Source organism: Erinaceus europaeus, chromosome 3, assembly GCF_950295315.1.
Source record: "Erinaceus europaeus chromosome 3, mEriEur2.1, whole genome shotgun sequence".
Classification (NCBI taxonomy): domain Eukaryota; kingdom Metazoa; phylum Chordata; class Mammalia; order Eulipotyphla; family Erinaceidae; genus Erinaceus; species Erinaceus europaeus.
In genome coordinates this window covers 118,793,796-118,818,850 of record NC_080164.1, presented here as the reverse complement: position 1 = coordinate 118,818,850, position 25,055 = coordinate 118,793,796, and the positions used below count along the sequence as shown (strand labels likewise).

General features: G+C 43.4%; 1 protein-coding gene across 1 annotated transcript in view; it reads left to right on the top strand.

Annotated features, from left to right (window-relative positions):
- FAM13A (family with sequence similarity 13 member A) overlaps nucleotides 1–25,055 on the top strand; it is a 229,145-nt gene that overhangs the window by 3,274 nt on the left and 200,816 nt on the right. Inside the window, exon 2 of the mRNA XM_060188451.1 lies at nucleotides 13,235–13,421. Coding sequence (XP_060044434.1) covers nucleotides 13,235–13,421 — 187 coding nt within the window. The remainder of the gene's footprint in view (nucleotides 1–13,234; nucleotides 13,422–25,055) is intronic.

Sequence of the window (25,055 nt, the reverse complement as noted above, 5' to 3'; positions counted from 1 at the left end):
GCTCTTGTATACTTTGGTTATTATCTCTTTATCTGGTGTATGATATAGAAAGATCTTAGTGGTGCGCCTGGTTGAATGCACACATTACAGTACACAAGGACCCTTGTTCAAATCCCCAGTCAGTCCCCACCTGCAGGGGGGAAGCTTCACAAGGTGTGAAACAGTGCTGTGGGTGTCTGTCTTTCTCTCTCCCTCACTATATATTCCACTCCCTCTCAATTTCTCTCTGTCTCTATCCAAAATAACTAATTAAATAAAAACAATATAAATATTAAATAAATATATTAAACAAATATAAGTAAATATTAAAGAGTAACCTCCCAGTTCATAAGGAACCTCTCTGCTTTTGCAGTGGGTTTTGTTGTAGCCGAGTTGTAGAAGTTCTTTACATATTCTGGGTAGTAAACACATCAAAGCTATGAGTAGCAAAAGTTTTCTCCAGTCTATAGAGTGTCTTCCCTTTCTGTAAGTACTAATTTTTTTGGATACATCCATTGTGTTCAGGTTAGATGAAATCCAGTGTATCTTTTGTGGTTGCTGCCTGTGGTTTGGGTATCATTTTCTTAGCAACTCTTGCTCATTTTTTTTGTGATGCTAGGTTTCAGCTTCCATCTGTTTCTTGGCAACATTTTCCTAAAGAGTTATTTTAGGAAAATCATTGTGCTTTTCTTCTGCTTTTGAAAGTGTTGTCCCTGTGTAGGGGGCTAGGCATGTCCCCACCCCCACCCCCACCCCACACACCACCGCCACCACCCCACCTCCACCCACCTGCCCACTCCCATCCAGAGGCCCCTGTTTTGATGGGATGAATTTTTATATTGTCAGTCACAAAAGGGCCTAACAGCTTCCCTGTGCATGCCATTGACCAAACACAGACACCTGCTCATCCCTGTCTGTAAGGGATTGGGAGCAAGGCAGTGCATCATGACTGGGGACTTTGCTCCCATCTTCTCAAACTTTTACCTACTGTTTTTTGTTCAGGGATCATTTCATGACAGTATGCTTTTAGAATACTGCATATCTGTTGGGTTTTTTTGTTTGTTTGTTTTTGGTTTTGCCTTCAACGTTATCACTGGGGCTTGATACCAGCACTACTAATCTACTGTTCCTTGTGGCCCTTTTTTCCCCATTTTATTGGATAGGACAGGGAAATTGAGAGAGGAGGGGAAGATAGATAGATAGATAGATAGATAGATAGATAGATAGATAGATAGATAGATAGATAGATAGAGACACCTGCGGACCTGCTTCGCTGCCAGTGAAGCTTCCCCACTGCAGGTGGGGAGTGGGGCTCAAACCCAGATCCTTGTGTGTGTCCTTGTACTTTGTGCTATGTCTACTTAACCAGGTGTGCCATCACCTGGCCCCTGAATATTATATATTTCTTTTTTTATATCTATTTATTTATTTCCTTTTGTTGCTCTTGTTGTTTTATTGTTGTAGTTATTATTGTTGTCATTGTTGTTGGATAGGACAGAGGGAAATGGAGAGAGGAGGGGAAGACAGAGGGGGGAGAGAAAAATAGACACTTGCAGACCTGCTTCACCACCTGTGAAGTGACTCCCCTGCAGGTGGGGAGCTGGTGGCTGGAACCGGGATCCTTATGCTGGTCCTTGCGCTTTGCGCCACGTGTGCTTAACCCGCTGTGCTGTGCTACTGCCCGACTACGAATATTGTGTATTTCTAAGAATGCCCACATCTTCCAGTTTGTTTGTTATGGAGATGTTCACTGTAATCTTTAATTTTTTTTTTTTTTTGCCACTAGCATGGCCATTTTTTCCTTTCCATTTTTTTTATTAGAGAAATTGAGAGGGGAGAGGGAGATATAGAGGGAAAGAGAAAGATAAACACCTGCAGATGTTTTAATGCTTGTGAAGCTTCCCCCTTCTGCAGGTGGGGAGTGGGGGTTCGGACCTAGGTTCTTGTGCATGATGTGCTCTTAACCTGGTTGGCCACTGCCTGGCCTCCTTAATATTTATGTTTTGTAGTGTCTTTCTATTTCCTGATTTTATTTATTTTACTTCTAGCTCTTATATTTGAACCTAACACTTTGTCTTTTTTTTAATTTTTTTATTTATAAAAAGGAAACATTGACTAAATCATAGGGTAAGAGGGGTACAACTTCACACGATTCCCACCACCAGAACTCTGTATCCCATCCTCTCCCCTGATAGCTTTCCTATTCTTTATCCCTCTGGGAGTATGGACCCAAGGTCATTGTGGGATGCAGAAGGTTGAAGGTCTGGCTTCTGTAATTGCTTCCCCACTAAACATGGGTGTTGACAGGTCGATCCATACTCCCAGCCTGTCTCTCTCTTTCCCTAGTGGGGAAGCAAAGCTCCAGGACACATTGGTGGGATTGTTTGTCCAGGGAAGTCTGTCTGGTCAGCATCATGTTAGCATCTGGAACCTGGTGGTTGAAAAGAGAGTTAACATACAAAGCCAAACAAATTGTTGACCAGTCATGGACCTAAGGGCTGGAATAGTGCAGATGCAGAGTTGGGGGTCCTCCATTTTGTTGATAGCTAGTAGGCATATTTTAGTTATATTCTAAATGTCCTGTGGCTATACTAGTTTTTTTTTTTAATATTTTTATTTCTTCCATTTGTCGCCCTTGTTATAGTCATTATTGTTGTTGTCGTTGGATAGGACAGAGAGAAATGGAGAGAGGAGAGGAAGACAGAGAGGAGGAGAGAAAGACAGACGACACCTGCAGACCTGCTTCGCTGCCTGTGAAGCGACTCCCCTGCAGGTGGGGAGCCAGGGGCTAGAACCAGGACCCTTATGCCCGTCCTTGCACTTTGCACCACCTGCTGTGCTACAGCCCAACTTCCACTAGTTTTTTTTTTCTTTTTCTTTTTTCCCCGAGCCTTTAAAAAGTCAACTCTTAGTTTTACTGATGATTTGAATTGTTTGTTCTTTCTCTGGTTTTCTTTATCTCCACTCTGAATCTTATCGCTTTCTACTGAATATTTGGTTTTGATCTCCCCCATTTTCCTGAATTTTTTTTTTTGGTGTAGGTTTTCATAATCTGCCAAAATTTGATATTGTTTCCTGTGGCCAGTCTGCATCAGATTCCATCTTAGTGGAATTTTGGCTGCATTATAAAGCTTTTTGTCACTTGCGTCTTCATTTTCTTTTGTCTTCAGATATTTCTTGACTTCTTTTACTTCTCAATGAAGACCCAACAGTTGCTCAAATTCTGTGTCATTAAGACTCTGCATCTTTGTGATTCCCTCTCTCCATTTGATTTTTAATTTCATGCCATTGTGACTAGAGAAGATACTTGATATGATTTCAATCTCCATGGCCTTTTTTTAAATCAGTGATTTAATAACAATTAACAAGATTGTAAGATAACAGGGGTATAATTTCATACAGTTCCTACCACCAGAGTTCTGTATCTCATCCCCTTCACTGGAAACTTCCTGTTCTTTATCCCTCTGGGCGTATGGACCAAAATTCTTGATGGGGTGCAAAAGGTAAAGGTCTGGCTTCTATAATTGCTTCTCCACTGGCAGGTTGTTGGTAGATCGATCCATACCCCCAGCCTGTTTCTGTCTTTCCCTAGTGGGATAGGGCTGTGGAGAAGTGAGGTTCTGGGACACAGAGGTCATATGCCCAGGGAGCTCAGGGTAGTGTCATAGTAGCATCTGCAACTTGGTGGCTAGAAGGCAGTAAGATATAAAGCAAATTGTTCAATAAACAGGAACCCAAAGGTAGGAATAGAACCAATGAAACTAGGGGTTTTGTGCGGGAAGAAGCTAGGAGGTCTATTTTACCTATGTTCCATGTGGCCCCTGACTTTAGTAATTCTTGCCTGAGCCTGATAGCTAGCATGAAGGTGGACTAAAAATGTTGCCTGGTGTCAGGCTATCCTGAGGGTGTTTCTTCCTGGGTACGTGCTCTCTGGAGCCAACCTAGGCTGCTGCTTACTCAGCGACGAAGGAGGGGAACCAGGAACTCATCACAGGAGAGAGACTCTGGGACTCGTGGAGCAGGAACACAGTGCAATGTTTATTGATTAGAAAAATCTGCCCTTTATATCTTCTGAAGGGGAAGTGGCAAGTGGTAAAAAGAAATGACTAGGAAACGGGGTGGAGCACAAAGATAGCAAGCTTCCATCTAACCAGTGGGGATTAAACCAATACCCTGCAGGCAGGGCAGGTCTCAGGTAAAGCAGTGATTGTGTAAATAGACCACAACATCAAGCAATGCAAGGGAACCTGGCATGATGACCAATATGGATAGAAACAGAAGGGGTCTTAGAAGCAGAATTAGCCAAAGGAGAAATGATGACCAACAGGCTGGGAAGATGGTGTCAGAGTTGAGAACAGGGCTGTTTTATGTGCCAACATCCATTCTACCCTTGAGAATATTCCTCATGCATTTGAGAAGACTGCCCCTTTCTGATGTTTGGGGTGCAGTGCTCTATAGATTATCTGTTAAGTCTGCCTCATCCAAGTTTCCATTTAAGGTGTTATGTGAGTGATGATTTTATGATTGGATGATCTGCCCATTGCTATTATTAAAAGCCCCCTACTATTATTGTGTTCCTGTCAAAGTCTCCCTTTACTTATTAATGTTGGCATTATATGTATGTTGGCAGATTTTATATCTTTTTACTGTGTTGTTCTCTTTCTCCCCTTTGATACCACGTTACCTTGAAGATTCAGATTGCCTGTTGGCATATTCTTCTATCTGTCAGAACTTGTCTGCCATCTTCAAAGAATCCCCCACAGAAGTAATAGCTTAGAACTTTGCAGGGTATATATCTTTGTTTTGCAGCTGGTGGTACTGTAGCCTTATGTCTTGGTTACTGCTCTCTGTGGTAGGTATCACAGCAAGCTTATGTATCCCATCCTTATCCTTTCTCTCTTGGGACCTGAGACTCAACTGTCCATTGGGTGTCAGTATCTTTTATGGTGCAACTGCTAGTTCCCTGGGGCAGGGAGGTGCTGTCTCGAGTGTTTCCTCTGTTGTCCTCCTTGCTGAGGTCACTGCCCACATGGAGCCTTTTAGCTCCCTAGTTTGGATTTCATCTGGACTGAGGGTGTGAACCTCCACACTGTCTCCCTCCTCCCCACTGGCAGTCCTGTCGTCTCTGCCTCCCCACCTCCAGACTGCCACCTCTGTCTTTTTAATTTTTTTTATTAACAATTCAATATTGATTTACAGACTTACATGTCAACATGGGTATGATTCCACAGCGTTCCCACCACCAGCATTCTGAGTCTCCAATCCCTCCATTGCTAACCACCACGGTTCTCCAAGGCTGCAGACATGGGCCAACCGTCATCTCTACAACTGTCTGTCTACATTTGTACATAATTGCCCCTTTTTCTTCTAGGTCCCATCCTCTCTTCCCCTCCAGGCCACACATAATCCTCTTATTACATCCAAATACCACCCCCCCTTGCGTCCTCTCTTTCTGGGACCTGATGGAGCTGGAGTTCAGAGCCCTCTTATCCTCTTTCTCCTATTACTTCTCCCCCACTAGGAGTATGAATCAGTTGTTTTTGGAGTGAGGAAGGTTGGAGTTCTGGCTCCTGTAATTTCTTCTCTGCAGACTACTACCCACCCTCTATGGTAGAAATATTGGGTCTAGAGGGCAGGCAGTGGCACACCCTGTAGAGCACACATGTTGCTGTGTGCAAAGATTCAGGTTCAAGCCAACAGTCCCCACCTGCATGGGAGAAGAAACTTCATGAGCAGTGAAGCAGTGCAGCAGGTGTCTCTTGTTCACTTTCCACTCTCGGGATCCCACTTCCCCTCTCAACTTCTCTCTGTCTCTATAAAAATAAATAGATGGGAGTTGGGCGGTAGTGCAGTGTGTTAAGTGCACGTGGCGCAAAGCAAAAGGACTACTGTAAGGATCCTGGTTTGAGTCCCCGGCTCCCCAACTGCAGAGGAGTCCCTTCACAGGCAGTGAAGCAGGTCTGCAGGTGTCTATCTTTCTCTCCTCCTCTGTCTTCCCCTCCTCTCTCCATTTCTCTCTGTCCTATCCAACAACAACGATATCAACAACAACTACAACAACCGTAAAAAAGGGCAACAAAAGAGAAAATAAACAAATATAAAAGAACAGATAAATAAATAAATACAATTTTTAAAAAGAAAGATTTGGGCTCCCAGCACCTCTGCTAATGCAGCCCATGCTCCTCTTAAGGAGAGAGAAGCAAAAAGTGTCCTGTGTCACCAACTTGGTGACATTGCTGCTCCCAGGGACTTGTATTCACAGGGCATGTTGTAGTCATTTACTATCCTAGTCTTGGTGCCTGAGGCTGTCCTGGACAGGGCCACTGGCAGCCTGTTGTAGCACCTGTGGGTTTGCTTTTGCACACTCCACTGGTCTGTGAACATTTTCTTGCTTTCTGGAATATGATGTCTCATCTCTTCCTGCGTTTCCCTCATGCACACACAGCCCTCCCTGCTTCATGTGGCGCTGGAGTGACTTTCTGTTCTCTGAGCTCCTCTTTGGTTTCACCAATCCTGGCTGTTGCTCCAAAGCAAGATCAAGGTTTACAGTCCCGAATGTGACCCGCAATGAGTGGTGATTATTCATAAAAGTACCATCAGCCTGTAGTACTCACATTCTCAAGGGATGGCTTGCAGGAGGCAGGTGCTGTAGTGCTCAGTCCTCTAGAACTGATTTTGCATTAAGGTCTGCAGATCAAGAGACATAGGCTTGGCTGTCGTCTCCCTGGAGCCCTCTTAGAACCACCAGTATTAAAGGCTCAGGAAGTCTGACAGTTTGCCCTGACTCAGCTCAGGGACAGGATCCAGAGTACCTGGGAGTGACATTGCTGCTCTTAAACTGTATTCTTAGAAATGTAGGCAAGTTTCTTTTCCTTTGTGCCTTCGTTTATTTTTTATTAGTGGCTTAACAATGATTTACAAGATTAAAATAGGGGTATAGTTCCATGCCACCAAGGTTCTGTTCCCTCATTTGTCCTGCCCAGAAATGATAATTCTTCCAAAGTTTGTGCCTTGGCTTTCTTGCCCCAACCGGGATTGCAAAAATACCTACTGATAGAAGAAACCAGACAGTGGTGCACCTGATGGAGCACATGTTACCACGCACAAGGACCTGGGTTCAAACACCCCCCCATCCCCACCTGCAGGAAGGAAGCTTCACAAGCAGTGAAGCAGTGCTGCAGGTGTCTTTCTCTCTCTCCCTATCTCCCCTTCCCACTCAGTTTCTCTCTGTCTCCATCCAAAAATAAATAATTAAATTATTTTTTTAAAAAAAGAATCCTTGGGGCTGGGTGGTAGCTCCCCGGCTTAAGCACATATGGTATGAAGCATAAGAACTGGCATAAGGTGGTCTGGGAGGTGGTGCAGTGGCTAAGGAACTAGACTCTCAAGCATGAGATCCTGAGTTCAATCCCTGGCAGAACATGTACCAGAGTGATGTCTGGTTCTTTCACTCTCTCCTCCTATCTTTTTTTTTTAAGATTTGATTTATTTATTAATGAGAAAGACAAAAAACCAGACATCACTCTGGTACATATGCTGCCAGAGATCGAACTCAGGACTTCATGCTTGAGAGTCTAGTGCCTTAGCCACTGTGCCACCTCCTGGACCACTTTCCTCCTATCTTTCTCATTAATAAAATAAATAAAATCTAAAAAAAAAATTCTCTCTGCCTCTATCCAATAAAATGAAAATAAACAAAGTATTTTAAAAAAGAATTGGCATAAGGATTCCAGTTCGAGCCCCTGGCTCCCCACCTGCAGGAGGGTCACTTCATGGGCAGTGAAGCAGGTCTGCAGGTGTCTGTCTTTCTCTCCACCTCTCTGACTCCCCACCTCTCTTGATTTCTCTCTGTCCTATCCAACAATAGCAATGACAACAAAAATGGCCTACAGGTGTAGTGGATTCGTAGTGCAGGCACCAAGTCCTAGCAATAACCCTGGAGTCAAAAAAAAAAAAAAATCTCTACTGATAAGATGGGTTGGAGATTGAGAAATGCTCAGTTTAAAGCACAGGCAAGAATCTGAAATTGGCATGCAATAAATGTTGGCTACTTTAAAACCTCAAGCCATCCTAAGTCTCCTTTTGTCCGTTAGATTAACGAGAAAGATTCTATCCATCCAGATTCTGATGCTACTTCTGAACACACGTCATTTTAATTTAATTTTGTTTTACTTTAGTATTTATTTATTTAATTAGTTTTAGCAGAGAACTGCGCATCTCTGGCTCATGGTGGTGCTGAGAATTGAGTCTGGAACCTCAGAGCATAGGGCACGGAAGTCTTTGCAGAGCTTTTTTGTTTGTTTTGTTTTTGTTTTTACCATAGCACTGCTCAGCTCTGGCTTATGGTGGTGTGAGGGATTGAACCTGGGACTTTGGAGCTTCAGGTATGAGAGTCTCTTTGCATAACCATTATGCTGTCTACCCCTGCCCTTTTGCAGAGCTTTTATGCGGTCTTCCTTGCCCTACATTTCATTTTATTTTAAGGAGACCGATTTTCGATTTTCCCGCACTCTTAAGAACAGGGATCTGGTTTCTGGGTTCTAGCAATGCACTGGACTCTCAGCCTGTGCCTGTTAGTCCACATAGTCAATGACTGCCACCTCTCCAGATTCAAAGGAGGTCTCGAAACTTTACATCAGGCTCAACCTGACGCTGTTGACTGGCTACGGAAGAAGGGCAAACGCTAGAAGAAGAAGTCCTCACTCCTATGTGGAGACTGCTTGGAGCAAGTGTCTTCTGCTCTCATCTCACCCCAGGCTCCCACAGCCTGGATGCCGTCTGGGGCTCACTGCTTTGCTTCTCTGTTCCTCTGCAGAATGGAGATGACAGAAGTAGCTTCCTAGTGTCTTATTAGCCTTGAATTAACTAGCTAGTTTTGTGGCTACCACTCTTGACTGACCTTTTTTTTAGGTAGAAACAGAGAGACCGACAGAGGGAAGGAGAGAGGGAAAGACTCCACAGCACCACAGCTGCCCCCTGTGTGGTGGGCACTTGTTTTCCAGCCCAGTGCTTCAGCAACTGTGCCAACTCCTGGGCCTCTGCAAACAATTCAAACAGTTAAACTTAGCATACCCCTGTTACTGTTGTAATTGTTCTAGCTTATATTAAGTTAAAGAAGAGAGAGAGAGAGAGAGAGAGAGAGAGAGAGAGAGAGGGAAAGCATGTTTGAAGGGGATTCAGAACTTCGTAGATATAGACATTTTGTACAGGTACTGTTGCAATAGAGACCATAAGATAACTTATCTGGTAGGCCCCAGGTTCAAGCCCCAGTTCCACATGGGAGTGCCACAACACCATGAGATGCTTTAGGGCTGAGTGTCTCTCTCAGTCTCTCTTTCCATATATATCCAGAAAAAAAAATCTAAAAATAAAAAGACAAAATCATACGTATGCAAGCAACAATCAAAAAGTAAAATAAAAAAAATTGCTTTCTCAGTTTAAATGGACTTAATCATACATGAATTTTTATTTCCACAGTTACTTTATCTCTCCATGACAAAGTTAGTTAGGGACTATTGAACTTCTTTTGTTACCTACTAGAAAAATACTACATTTGTTCTAAACTGGTTATTTATTTATTTGTTTATTTAATTTATTTATTTTCCATTTTGTTGCCCTTGTTGTTTTATTGTTGTAGCTATTGTTGTTGCTGTTATTGATGTCGTCATTGTTAGGACAGAGAGAAATGGAGAGAGGAAGGGAAGACAGAAAGGGGGAGAGAAAGACAGACACCAGTAGACCTGCTTCACCGCTTGTGAAGCGACTCCCCTGCAGGTGGGGAGCCGGGGGCTCGAATTGGGATTCTTACTCCAGTCCTTGTGCTTGGTGCCACATGTGCTTAACCCGCTGCATTACTGCCCAACTCCCTCTAAACTGTTTTATATGTTTTTTACTACTTGGTAGAAGCTACTGAAGTAATATAGTAGTTTAAGTGTAAACTAACACTAATGACACCTCATTATCATTTCCTACTAGTTGAATCCTTTTTTAGGCCAGAGAAGGGAGACTTTATTAATCATATTTTTGGCCACTGAGTTGTTTCAGATACATTTGTAGGGGCTGGGTGGTGGCACACAGGGTTAAGCACACACAGTGCAGATACCTTTGTAAATTTAACTGCTTTGTTTCATCGTGGTTGCTTTTAAACAATATTTTCTTTTTAAAAAGTGTTGACCTGGGCCAGGCAGTGGGGCACCTGATCGAGTACACATGTTACCATGGACAAGCATCTGGGTTCAAGCCTCCAGTCCTCACCTGCAGGGTGAAGTGGTAAAGCAGTACTACAGGTGTCTCTCTTGCTCTCTCTCCGTCTCCTTCTCCCTCTCTCTCTCCCTTTCCCTCTCCCTCTCCCTCTCTCTCCTTCCCTCTCCCCCCTCCCTTTCCCTTCTCAATTTTTCTCTGTCTTATTGAGGAAAAATAAATATTTAAAAAAAGAACTAAAATAGAAAAGTGTTGACTTGAATTTGGATTATAAAAACAACAACCCAGGGAGTCGGGCGGTGGCACAACAGGTTAAGTGCACATGGCGCAAAGCACAAGGACTGGCATAAGGATCCAGTTCGAGCCCCCAGCTCCTCATCTGCAGGGGAGTCTCTTCACAAGTGGTGAAGCAGGTCTGCAGGTGTCTCTCTTTTTCTCCCCCTCTCTGTCTTCCCCTCCTTTCTCCATTTCTCTCTATCCAACAACGACACCAATAACCACAATAATGTTAAACAACAAGGGCAACAAAATGGAAAACAAATAAATGTAAAAAAAATAAATAAAAAACAACAACCCAGTATTCCTCATTTCTACCATTCCGTGTCCACTTACTACAGGGTGTATAGCTCTTTGTTGAGTATACAAGTTGTTTAATTTATAGTCACTTCAGAATGTGTGAGGCTAATCACTTCTTGCTAACTCTCTTGAGGTGACAGTGTAAGCCAGAATACTAAAGGTACTTGTTTATCCTGCCTCGGTCTCAGGAAACACAGCACACCATCCTTGTTCTAACCAGGCACAAAAGGACTGAAATGCGGGCCTATTAACAGATCATTAATTCACGGCTTTAAATTCTGAGATAGAATTTCTAAGAAAATCTTGAAAATTTCTTTTAAAAAATATTATGTATTTATTTTTATTTGAGGTAGAGACAGAGAGAAATTGAGAAGGGAAGAGAGGCAGAAAGAAAGAGAGATACCTCAGCACTGTTTCACCACTCATGAAGCTCCCCCCCCCCCCCCCGCAGGTAGGGACTGGGGGCTTAAACACGAGTCCTTGCACACTATAATGTGTGCACTCAATCAGGTGCACTGCCATCTGGCTCCAAAAACATTGAAAGTTTCCAACAAAATTTACAGGACTATGATTCTTGCATATAAATTATTTTGTCTTTATATGATTTATTTTGTTGCTGGAAGGTAAACTCTTATCCCCATCACCCATTTTGCCCCCCCCCCCACTTTTCAGTGTTTAAGCTTGAAAATGCATATGTTTCACCCACTTTAGAGATAAGATTATTTTATCTAAGGTCCTGGAGCTAGAGCAGTGGTTAAGGCATTGAGGCTCGAAAGCATGAGGTCCCATATTTTACCCTCACAGTCCCCGTGTCAGTGTGACGCTCTGCCCCTCACACACTCTCTTTCTCTCTCCCTCCCCCTCTGTCTTTCTCATAAGTAAATAAATCTTTAAAAATTATTTTACCTTTATCTTTCAGAAGTCATACAAAAATATCCTAGGAAATAAAATGACTTTCTCTGATAGGAACAGGCTGGGGTACGCATCCGCCCATGTCCAGTAGGGATACAATTATAGAAGCCAGGACTCCAACCCTCTACACCCCAAGAGTAATTTTGGTCCATACTCCCAGCAGAAGAGAAATGATAGTGGGCTCTGAACTTCAACTCCATCAGAACCTGGGGAGAGAAGAAGTAAAAAAAAAAAAAAGTAGGTCATTTGGATGTAGTAATAAGTGTAGGTGTGACGTAGAACAGAAGAGAAGGCAGGACCACAGAAAAAAAAAGGGCAAATATTTACATATAGACAGATAGTTGTAAAAATAATAGTCAATCCATATCTGCAACATTGGAAGAATTGCTGTGGCTTCTAATGGAGGGAATGGGGCACAGAACTCTGGTGGTGGGAACAGCCCGGAATTATACCCCTGTCATCTTATAATTTTGTAAATCAATATTGAGTCACTAATAAAATTAAAAAGAAATAAAATGACTTGCTTTACATGCTTTTAATATTTTGTCTTTCATCTTTGTCATTTTAGTTAGTATGCATTTTGGTGAGCTTACATTTGGATTTATTTTTCTTGGAGCTCTTTGAACTTCCTGGTTCTGAGATTCTAGCTCCTTCCTCAATTTTTGGAAATTCTCAGCTAGTGTCACTTCAAACAAAAATCCTGCCTCCCTTCATTCTGTTCTCCCTCTGGCACCTTTATGGTAGGAATATGGTTCTTCTGATATTGTCCCAAAACTTTCTTAAAATTATCCTCATTTCTTTTAGTTTTTTCCCTTCTGCCTTCACTGTCCCTCTCTAGACCAACTTCTTCATATAGAAAAAGACATAGAGACAAAGGGATGGAGACCATAGCACTGAAGCCCTCCCCCCAGTGCAGTGGGTTGGGCCTTGCTCATGGCAAGGCAGGCATGCTCGGAGCTAAGCTATCTTGCAGACCCTACATGTATTTTTCCAGCACTTCAAATCAAAACGACTTTAAGAAGACATCTAGATAAATTTACATGTCTAGAAACATCTCATTATTTTAGGATCTACCTCAGGTTTCTATGTTTTTTCTTTCCTCTTCTGTCATTTTATCAGAGGGACAGTTGTTGACACATGGGTGCAATTTCTCATCTCACCATCACAGGTGTCTGCAAAACACTCTCACCCACTGCTGAGGTCCTTTTGCGCCATCATGCCCTGGGGTCCCCGTGTTCACATGGTTTGCGTCTTTCTGTGCTTATGTTTCCTGTTAACCGGTCACCTGCGAGTCACACCCTGGTCGCCTTAGCGATGGGTCGTAGACACAGCAGTGCCTTGCTCCTTCTCTTAGCTACATACTGTTCAGTTGTGGTTTCAGCACCCTCCTCAACTTCCCCCTCCTCCCAACCACCAGCCCAAGGCCCTGGGCCACACGGAGGCCGGCAGAGGCCGTGATGTGAGTCTGTCTGTCTGCCAGGCTCCCCCCTCCACCTGCCCAGCGCTGGCCATGCAGGCTCCCCCAGTCGTCCTGGCTGACTGCGCCCTGTTTTTCCGTTCTTTCAAGCAAAGTAAAGCTGCGGTCCGGCTGAAGGCCGACGTGAAGAGGGCGGCGGCGGTGCCCTGGGGCGAGCAGGATGGTGCCTGCACCCGGCTGTTTGGGGTCAGCCTGCAGGAGCTGCAGCGGCGCGGCCTCGCGGAGGACGGTGTGCCCGCCGTGGTACGCAGGCTCGTGGAGTACTTAACACAGCACGGTGAGTACCGCACGCCGAGCGCTGCTGCATGCTGCTTTGCTCCCCACCCCACCATACCTGGGACTTCAGAAAGGCCAGTCCTGTGCACTTGCTGCTGTACAAACTCTCTGGCCCAGGTCTGCTTTACCAAAAAAAAAAAGTCTTTTAAATACGTTTTAGGGGCCAGGTTATGGTGCACACATACTACAGTGTACAAGGACCCAGGTTCAAGCCACCTGCAGCGGCAAAATTTCACAAGCAGGAAGCAGGGCTGCAAGTGTTTCTCTCCTCCTATTTCCCCTTCCTCTCTCTCAATTTCTCTTTTGTCTCTGTCCAATAAACAATAATAATAATATTTTAATAAAATACATTTTAATTCCTGGAAATGCCTTTGTGAATGGTTTGGTTCCTAGCACTGCATATGCTCCATCAATGCTCTTTCTTCCCTCTCCCTCTCCTCTCATGAGGTAAGTAATAAATCTTGGTAGCATCTCAACACCCATGCTCAGTGAGGAAGCAATTACAGAAGCCAGACCTTCCACCTTCTGCACCCCGTAATGACCCTGGGTCCATACTCCCAGAGGGTTAAAGAATAGGAAAGCTATCGGGGAGGAGGTGGGATATGAAGTTCTGATGGTGGGAATTGTGTGTAGTTGTACCTCTCTTATCCTATGGTTTTGTCAATGTTTCCGTTTTATAAATAAATAAATAAATAAATAAATAAATAAATAATAAATCTTGGTAAAAAACAGTGTAGTACTCTCTAACGACCACCAGATGTCAGAATGTACTTACCTATTGCCATACTACTTTCTAGGCCAGAGTGTGTCAACTTGACCCATTCTGACTTCTGGCATGCTTGGTTTCTAATGATATTTTCATACGGTTCTGATGCTATATATTAATTGTGCAAAAAGTAGTTGTCAACAATGCAAATGCATTTAACCTATAAAATTCCACTTTCATGTCTTAACTTCGGTTCAATTGCTATTTCGTGATGATGATTCACTTCTATCTCCTAAAATCAAATGGAATCTTAGGAAGAAAAAAAAAAAGGAAACAGAATCTTAGAGAGGTTATTAACTCCATAAAACCCTCTAAATGTCTCCTTCTTGCAGAATTTCTATTATGTTTATAATTTATTACTACTATTACTGTTATTATTCTTGTTGTTGCTAGTGGTGGTGGTGTAGCCGGCGCTGTGCAAGTTCACAGCTCCATGCCAACTTTTTCACAAAGACAGACAGACTGAAAACACCACAGCACTCAAGCTTCCTCCTCTGCCATAGAACATCTGTTCAGTGTGCAGAGGGATAGGGGTGGGGGTGGAAGAGGCTCAAACCTGGGCCCTACCAGGTGAGCTTTCTTGCTGGCTCCATATAATCAAAATTTTCTAGAACTATAGACTAGGGTACCATGGAGAGTGTATAGTCTGGGGAACTGAGTGGCGGCACACCTTGTTGAGCATACATGTCACCATGCTCAAGGACCCAGGTTCAAGTCCTCAGTTCCACAGGGGTAAGCTTCACAAGTAGTGAAGCAGGGTTGCAAATATCTCTCTCTCACCCCCCTTACCCTCTCTATTTCTCTCTTTATCCAATCAGTAATAATAATAATAATAATAATAATAATAATACAACCTACAGTTTGTAGGCTGAATGTGGGTATTGGGCATATTAGAATTTCTGACAGAGCTTTAAGAAATCTCTGGCTTCTTTCTCTCATTTTTTCCTAAATATTTTTTTAATTATCTTTATTTATTGGATAGAGATAACCAGAAATTGAGAGGGAAGGGGGAAGTAGAGAGGTAGAGAGACAGAGACATCTGTAGCTCTGCTTCACCACTTGCAAAGCTTTCCCCCTGCAGGTGGGGACCAGGGGCTCAAACCTGGGTCTTTGCACATTGTAACATGTGCACTCAACCAGGTGTGCCACCACCCGACTTCTTCCCCCATGGCATTCCATACCCAGGTTTGGGGACAAAGTCCCAGGGGGGTTGATGGTCACTGCATGCCTATTGTTAAAGTAGTTTGGGTGAAAGAAACTGCTCGTGTGGGGAAAGTCGTGCAAATGAATGGAAGGAGAGGCAGGACTCAGGCAGAAAAACAAGATGGAGTTTTACTTGCGTGTCTTCCATTTAATGTTCTCTCTCCTCTGGCTAGGCAGCATGGGATCAGGGACCTAGAAGATAAAAGCCAGGTCTTGGAAACAGAATAGATACTTTGGAGTAACTGAAAGAACATTTATTTGAGGGAAAATTCAAAAAGCTTTACTGGGAGAGACAAAGCCAAGGTGAAAGCTGAAAAGCAGCAGGAACTCAGGTCGAAGGGTCACTTCCAGGGCCAGAAGTGGGCTCGAGCCAGGTGGGGGCAGGATTATAAGGCAACATTCGACATTTTTAGGATCGAGGTCTTGCCCTGGGCAAGATTTTTTAAAATTTCTATTTATTTTATACTTAAAAAATATTTTATTCTGGGAGTTGGGCGGTAGCTCAGCAGCTTAAGGGCACGTGGCTCAAAGTGCAAGGACCGGTGTGAGGATCTTGGTTGAAGCCCCCGACTCCCCACCTGCAGGGGAGTCACTTCACAGGCGGTGAAGCAGGTCTGCAGGTGTCTCTCTTTCTCTCCCCCTCTCTGTCTTCCCCTCCTCTCTCCATTTCTCTCTGTCCTATCCAACAATGATGACATCAATAACAACAATAATAACTACAACAATAAAACAAGGGCAACAAAACGGAATAAATAAATAATAATAAAAATATATCTTATTCATTGTTTCATTTTTTTGAGTGAGAGATACAGAGAGAAAAATAGTGGGGAGAGGGAAGGACACACACACACACACACACACACACACACAGACACACCCAGAGCTCTGCTCAGCTCTGGCTTATGATGATACTGGGCATTGAACCAGGGTCCTCAGAGCCCGAGGCATGAAAAGTCTTTAGCATCACTGTATTATGCTGTCTCTCTAGCCCTATTGATTTTATTGTCATTGATAGTTAATTTGTCACCAGGGATATCACTGAGGCTTATTGCTTGCACAATGACTTTACTGTTCTTGGTAGTCATTCATTTCTTTTCTTTTTGGATTGAAAGGTAGAGAACAGAGACACCTGTGGCACTGCTCCACCACTTGTGAAGTGTCTTCCCTGTAGGTGAGGGACACAGAGCTTTAACCCACTCCCTCTGGCATAGTTATGTGTGTACTCTACTTGCTGTGCCACCACCTGGGCTCTAGAATCATTTTATTGGTGTTGTATGCTTGATGCCAGTGTCGTTTTTGCCGGGCTGGCTTCGCGGGCAGGAGACAGAGACGACCAGAGACTCATGGCTGAGCTGAGAACGCAGTTCAATCTTTATTCACGAGCCAGGATGCTGTCCAAAAAACTAATCTAATCTAATCACAACCCAATTCTGTCCTCCATCTCTCTCCTCCGGCAGAAGAGTCAGGAACAAAGGAAATACATACAATACCATGCGGGGAGAAGGAAGAAGCGCGAACCAGCGAGGATTAAACCAAATGTCCCAGAGGCAGGGGGAGCGAGGATTAAACCAATGTAACAGAATGACCATGTAAATAGACCACAACGTCAAGCAATGTAACAGAAGGGGTTTTAGAAGCAGAATTTAGAAGCATACCAACATGCCAGTATGAAGTTATAGGTTGAATTTTGTCTAGTAGGTGTAGACATTGAATGCCTTAGAAACAGCTAAGCTAGAGCTGCCCTCATTACTACTGTTATTCTACAGTATGAAGAGAAATGGTGTCAGGTTACCCCAAATTCACAGCAGATTAAAATGTGAGTATTAACTCATAGTTACTGGAAGTCAGGAATCCAGGTATATGGCTTAAACTGTGTCTCCTGCCTCATCAGTTCCATGCTGTCCAGTTGTTATAAGACTGCAATTTTGCTATTGGCTGAGACAACATTCCTATCAGGGATCAACTGGGGAAAAGTTCATTTCCAAGTACACTTAAAGTCTGCTTAACATGACTCAGTTCCTTGCTGATTGTTGACTTGAGGAGCTCAGTTACTTACCAGGTATGGTTCAGAACCCCCCTGCCCCAGCCCCATTCCCTTAAACATTCACTAGCCCATAAGTGACTGGTAGAACAAACTATCACTGGGAGTCCGGCATACAGCATAGCACAGCGGGTTAAGCGCACGTGGTGCAAAGCACAAGGACCAGTGTAAGGATCCCAGTTCAAGCCCCCAGCTCCCCACCTGTAGGGAGTCGTTTCACAAGCGGTGAAGCAGGTCTGTAGGTATCTCTCTTTCTCCCCCCTTCTCTGTCTTCCCCTCCTCTCTCCATTTCTCTGTCCTATACAACAATGACAACATCAATAACAACATCAGTAATAACTACAACAATAGAACAAAAGGGCAACAAAAGGGAATAAATAAGTAAGTATTAAAAAAAAAAGAATCAACTATCACTGATTCATCAGAGTAAGTGAACAGAGAGGGAAAGTGGGAGAGGCAAGTAAAGTAGACATCAGTCTTCCATAACATGAGCTCGGAATTAAGATTAGGAGAGAGACAGACAGATAGACGGGGTGGGGGTAGGGGTGGGCATGGGAGGAGGAAGGAGGCAAGATAGACATCATTCTTCACAGCATGACCTCAAAATTGAGATCAGAAACTCACCCTGCACTGTACTAAGCATAGCTGGTTAGAAGTAGATCAGTTGGCATCACCCTCCCTCAAGGAAGGGGTGTGAATACAGGACTTGGAAACCTCTGAGGCCATCTGAGAAACTGTCTAGCACACACTGACTGATACTGCCGTGGTTAGGCCTGAGCCATGCTGGTTGCTAAGTGTTTATATTTTCTTTTTTATTTTAAATTTCCTTATTGGGGAATTAATGTCTTATATTTGACAGTAAATACAGTAGTTTATACATGCATAACATTTCCCAGTTTTCCACATAACAATACAACTCCCACTAGGTCCTCTGTCATCCTTCTTGGACCTATATTCTTTCCTCCACCCACCCCAGAGTCTTTTACTTTGGTACAATTCGCCAGTTCCAGTTCAGGTTCTACTTGTGTTTTCTCTTCTGATCTTGTTTTTCAACTTCTGCCTGAGAGTGAGATCATCCCATATTCATCCTTTTGTTTCTGACTTATTTCACTTAACATGAATTTTGCAAGGGCCATCCAAGATCGGCTGAAAAAGGTAAAGTTACCATTTTTAATAGCTGAGTAGTATTCCAGTGTGTGTGTGTGTGTGTGTGTGTGTGTGTGTGTGTGTATCACAACTTGCTCAGACACTCATCTATTGTTGGACACCTGGGTTGCTTCCAGGTCTTGGCTATTACAAACTTTACTGCTAAGAACATATGTGTACACAGATCTTTTTGGATGAGTGTGTTGGGTTCCTTAGGATATATCCCCAGGAGAGGAATTGCAGGATCGTAGGGTAGGTCCATTTCTAGCCTTCTGAGAGTTCTCCAGACTGTTCTCTACAGATGTTGGACAAATTGACATTCCCACCAGCAGTGCAGGAGGGTTACTTTGAGCCCACACCTTCTCCAGCATTTGCTGCTGTTACCTTTTCTGATGTATGACATTCTCACAGGAGTGAAGTGGTATCTCACTGTTGTCTTTGTTTGCGTTTCTCTGACAATCAAAGACTTGTAACATTTTTTCATGTGTTTGTCGGCCTCTTGGATCTCTTCTGTGGTGAATATTCTGTCCATGTCCTCCCCCCATTTTTGGATGGGGTTATTTGTTTTTTTGTTGTTGAGTTTGGAAAGCTCTTTAGATATTCTGGTTATTAGCCTCTTGTCTTATGGCATATAAAGATCTTCTCCCATTCTGTGAACGGTCTCTTGGTTTGGGTAGTGGTTTCTTTTGCTGTGCAGAAGCTTTTTAATTTGAGGTAGTCCCGTAGGTTTATGCTTGCTTTAGTCTTCTTTGTAATTGGATTTGTTTCATTAAAGATGTCTTTGAAATTTATGTGGAAAAGAGTTCTGCCAATATTTTCCTCTAAGTATCTGATAGTTTGTGGTCTAACATCTAAGTTCTTGATCCACTTGGAATTTACTTTTGTATTTGGTGAAATATAGTGGTTCAGTTTCATTCTTCTGCATGTTTCAACCCATTTTTTCCAACATCATTTGTTGAAGTGACTCTGCTTTCCCCATTTAGTAGTCTGGGCACCTTTGTCAAAGATTAGATGTCCATAGGTGTGAGGGCTTACTTCTGGGCTCTCAATTCTATTCCACTGGTCAGTGTGTCTATTCATGTTCCAGTATCACGCAGTTTTGATGACAATGGCCCTATAATACAATTTGAGATCTGAGAGTGTGATGCCTCCAGTTCTTTTCTTTCTTCTCAAGATTGTTTTGGCAATTCTAGATCTTTTCTGGTTCCAGATAAACATTTGTAGCATTTGTTCTATTCTCCTAAAAAATGTGGTTGGGATCTTGATGGGAATAGCATTACATTTAATATGGCTTTGGGTAGTATATTCACTTTGATAATGTTAATTCTTCCAACCATGAACATGGAACATGTATTTTCTAATATGTTATCAATACATGTATTTTTTGGATAGAGGCAAAAATTGAGAGGAGGTGGAGAGATATAGTAGGAGAGACAGAGATGCCTGCAGCACTACTTCACCGCTGGCAAAGCTTCCTTTCTTCAGGTGAGGACCAGGGGCTTGAACCCGGATCTTTGCAGGTTAACATGTATACTTTACCGAGTATGCCATACCTGGCCTCTAGTTTCACAAATACTTCTTGTCATAATTGGAGGTAAAATTTAGAGCAACTTTTGATAGTGTTCTCAGCTGATAGTAAGTGCTTGTGAGAGAGGGTAAGCTTTTCCTGCCTGCAAACTCCTCAAAAGGAAAATGGTAGTGCTGGGTGTTTTTCTCACAGTTGATTTTCTTAGTATCTCATGGAGTGCCAGGTGCTCATTAAGTATTTGTTGATTTAGAGGATTTGTGAAATATTTTATCAAGTTACAAAACAAAATTAACCTTCGGCACGTCGACAAAGCTGAATGAAAGGCTGTTTTCTTCCTGTTTTTTTTTTTTTTTTATATATAAGAAAGAGCAATTAGCAGGAGATGATAAAAAAAAGGGGGGGATAATATAAGCATCTCTCATCTAGAAAATTCCAGTAGACTTTAATTCTTGCACTACTGCTAAAGTTTACCAAGTGGTTCTCCAGAAGGAGAATGGCCTGTTGAGCTCTGGGGCTATTTTGACTTAAAGTGACTGGTTCTGTTATCTTCAGCATCTCTCCCCACCTGCTACTCGTGTTTACCTGGTATTCTGTGTCCTTGAACCCAACACACTTGAGTTTGAATCCTTATGTTTCTTCCCAAACCAGTCCCTTCCTCCCTTTCCACCCCCATCACTACTTGACCTTCACTTTCCTGGAGCCAGGTTGGGCGGGTTAAGCACACTTTCCTGGAGCCTCTTCCAAAATCCCTAACTTTTAAGCCTTAAAAGTTACTTTCATCCCTCCCCCTTTCACAAGTCACTTTTGCACCACATTACCAACTCACCTCTGAAGAGCTTCTTTCCTTTCCGCTGCTTTTCTGGTGTGATCACTGTGTGTGGTATCTTCCAGTAGAATGTGGTTTCCTGAAGCCCTCTCTATTGTTATCTTACCTACCGCTACCGTGGCCCTCTTGAGACCTCCAGTACCTTATGTCTCCCTCCACTTAATGCTCCAACATACTGTCTTTGCTTTGAACTTGACATTTATGACTCTATTTCGTTTTTCCATTTTATTAACCCTGCATTAACTCTTGGACCTAAACACTTAGATTTTTACCTGCCAAACATTTTTTTTTTCTTGACATCATTTCACCACTCTGGGATGACTTTTTCAGAAACGAGAGAGAGAGAGAGAGAGAGAGAGAGAAAGTGATGCAGAGAGAAAGTGTGAGAGACCACAACACTGAAGCTTCCTGCACTGCAGTGTGGGGCCGGGGTTGAATCTGGATAGCGTACCTGGTAAAGTAGCATACTACCCAAGTGAACTATTTCACTGGCCTTATGTTCCTACCTTTCTTGAGGTTGTCCTATCCCTGCTTCTCAGCTCAAGTCAGGAGCAGATTGAGACTGTGGGTTCTGACACATAATGCTTTTGAGACCCTCTTTAAGGAAAAGAAGACTTTAAGGAAAAAAAAAAGTTTTTCTCTTCTAGCCCCCAGCCCTCCAAGGAGTGTACACTTTGCCCACCTTTGTTCTTAGCTCTCCATTTCCCTTCCTGTGTCTAATCAGTAAAATGCTTTTAAACAGGAAACAAAAAGAAACAAAACATCTGGAGAAGACAGAATGAGGAAGAGAGCATTGGAAAGGTTGGAAAAGGCCCAGAGAAATGGGAGGCCCTGAAACTGAGAGTAAAGTCAGGCCACCTGGCCTGACCTTCCTTACTGCTTGTGCTGCTCTGGAGAGTCTGCAGGGGGCACTCCCTCTCATCTTCTCTGCTGACCCAGCAAGCACCCATTCACCTGGTCTTGACTGAGAGAACAGAGCAGGTCTTAACATTAATATATATAATCTTTATTTGTTTATTGGATAAAGACATCCAGAAATTGAGAGGGAGGGGGGTAATAGAGAGAGAGAGAGAGAAAGAGAGACAGAGAGACACCTGCAGCCCTGCTTCACCACTCATGAAACTTTCCCCCTGGAGGTGGGGATGGGGGTGGAGCTTGAACCTGGGTTCTTGTACATTGTAACGTGTGCTCAACCAGGTGCGCCACCACCTGGCCCCTGTCATTTATAAAAAAAATTTTTTTTTTTCAGATAGAGATAGGGAAGCAAAAAGTGAAACAGACCAGTGCCTGGAGGGCCAGGCTCAAACCTGGTGCACAATCCACTATTCAAGCGAGCTGTTTTACTGGCCCTTAATTCATGTATTTCTATGAAAATGAGAACATCTGTGAGGGAGAGAGAGACTGGAGCTCTGCTCAGCTCTGGTGTTTGGTGGTGCACAGGATTGAACCCAGGCCCTTTGGACACCTGAGATAGCCCCCCAGCCACACCACTGGATCTTTTCTAGATCACTTTATTAGGGGGAATAATGGTTGACAAGACAGCTGTTGTCTCATAAGCACAATCTCTCTTATCTCCCCATAGCAGGTGTCTGCACACCACTCCCACCACAAGCTCATGCACTGGGTCCCCAATGCCCTCTTAGTATTTATTTATTTTTATGACAGAGAGAGACAAATGGAGCTCCAGTGGCACAGTTCGTTAGTGCACAGTACTTACACGTAGAGAGAAAAGACAGAGGCAGACACACAGATATTGGAAGGTTTCCAGCCTTTTTTTTTTGTTTGTTTCTGCCATCGGATTTATTGTTGGGACTCAATGCCTACATGACTCCACTGCTCCTGGCCATCTGTCTGTTATCATTTTTATGGGGGGGGGGAAAGAAGGTCATGAATTACAGTACAATTTAAGTCTACTTCTGCTCCCTCTCCCTGTCTTCCTTCCCCAGAGTCCGTCTGTAGCAATACACCCCACTCAGTACAAGTTTCACTTTGTGTTCTTCCTTTCTAACCTTGTTTAAGTTCCACCTATGAGTGAGAACATCCAGTATTCATCCTTCTCTTTTTGACTTATCTCACCTAACATGATTCCTTCTGGTTCCTTCTAAGATGAGGTGAAGGAGGTGACTCCGTCATTTTTAACATCAGAGTAGTATTCCATTGTGTATATGCAGCACATCTTTCTTAGCTTATCTGTTGTATATGCAGCACATCTTTCTTAGCTCATCTGTTGTATATGCAGCACATCTTTCTTAGCTCATCTGTTGTTGGATATCTGGGTTGCTTTCAGGTTTGGGCTAATATAAATTGTGCTGCTATGAACTTGGTTATACACAGATCTCTTTGGACAGATGTGCTTGTTTCCTTAGGATATGTCTCCAGGAAAAGAATTGTTGGGTCATAGGGTAGGTCCATTTCTAGAGTTATAAGAAATTTCACAATCAGTCTCCCCACCCCCTTCCTCTAGATAGAGGCTGAGAGACAGAGAAGGAGACATCGCAGCTCCACCCCACTCATGACACCTGTACCGTGAAGGTGCTCTTGTGTATAGGTTGGGGCTGGTCTTTGCGCATGGCACTGGATGCACTCTGCCAAATGAGGCCCCTGCTGACCCCAGGGCTTTGCTCTGTGCTACCTTCCTCCCTTCCTTCCTGAGAGGGAGAGAGGCTCTAGAGCCCTAGAGTGCTATAGAGTAGTGGTTACTGAAGAAATACTGCTTTCTCCTTCAGCTACTGTGGCAGTCATTATAGAGTTCAGAAATTTCTTAAATGCCTGCACTTTTCTAGAAATAGCTCTTGGGCTTCCAGAGTAACTCACTTGGATAGTGTGCTCTTTTGCCATGTACTCAACCCAGGCTCAAGCCTAGCCCCCACTGCATTGAAGAACGGGCTGTGTTCTTTCTTTCTTGTTCTCTGTCTCTGCCTTAAAAAAAAAAAGTTCTGGGAGTCGGGCGGTGGCGCAGCGGGTTAAGCGCACATGGTGCAAATCGCCAGGACCTGCGTAAGGATCCCAGTCCGAGCCCCCGGCTCCCTACCTGCAGGGGAGTTGCTTCACAAGCGGTGAAGCAGGTCTGCAGGTGTCTGTCTTTCTCTCCTCCTCTCTGTCTTCCCCTCCTCTCTCCATTTCTCTCTGTCCTATCCAACAACAACGGCATTAATAACCACAACAATGTTAAACGACAAGGGCAACAAAAAGGAAAATAAATAAATAAATAAATAAAAACTTAATTTATTTTTTAAAAAGTTCTTGGGAGTCAGGCAGTAGCACAGCGGGTTAAGCGCAGGTGGCACAAAGCACAAGGACTGGTGTAAGGATCCCGGTTCGAGCCCCCAGCTCCCCACCTGCTGGGTAGTCACTTCACAGGTGGTGAAGCAGGTCTGCAGGTGTCTATCTTTCTCTCCTCCTCTCTGACTTCCCCTCCTCTCTCAATTTCTCGCTGTTCTGTCCAACGACGACATCAATAACAACAGCAATAATAACTACAACAACAGTAAAACAAGGACAACAAAAGGGAATAAATAAATATTGAAAAAAAGTTCTTGAAATGTTCAAATGTTCAGTTGCTATAGAAGACCTGTGTAATCTTTTTATTTATTTATTTGCCTCCAAGGTTATTGCTGGGACTCAGTGAATCCACTGCTCCTGGAGGCCATTTTTCCCATTTTGTTGCCCTTGTTACCCTTGTTGTTGTTGTTATTATTATTATTGTTGTCATTGCTGTTGTTGTTAAACAGGACAGAGAGAAATAGAGAGAGGAGGAGAGACAGAGGGGGGGGGGGAGAAAGATAGACACCTGCAGACCTGCTTCACCACTCGTGAAGCGACCTCCCTGCAGGTGGGAAGCTGGGTGCTTGAACCGGGATACTTATGCCAGTCCTTGCTTCTCTGCATGTGTGCTTATCCCGCTGTGCTACCATCCAATCCCCGTAACTATAGATCTTATAAATGAAATTTCTCAGCATAGTGGTTGATTTGTTTTTTTCAACCAGGGTCATCTTTGGGGCTCATCTGGTGGCCATCCCATCCTCCTTTCTTCCTCCTAATTCTTTTTTCTTTTTTTTTTTTAACATAAAGACAGAAATTGAGAAGGGAGTGATAAATGGAGGAGAGAGACACCTGCAGCACTGT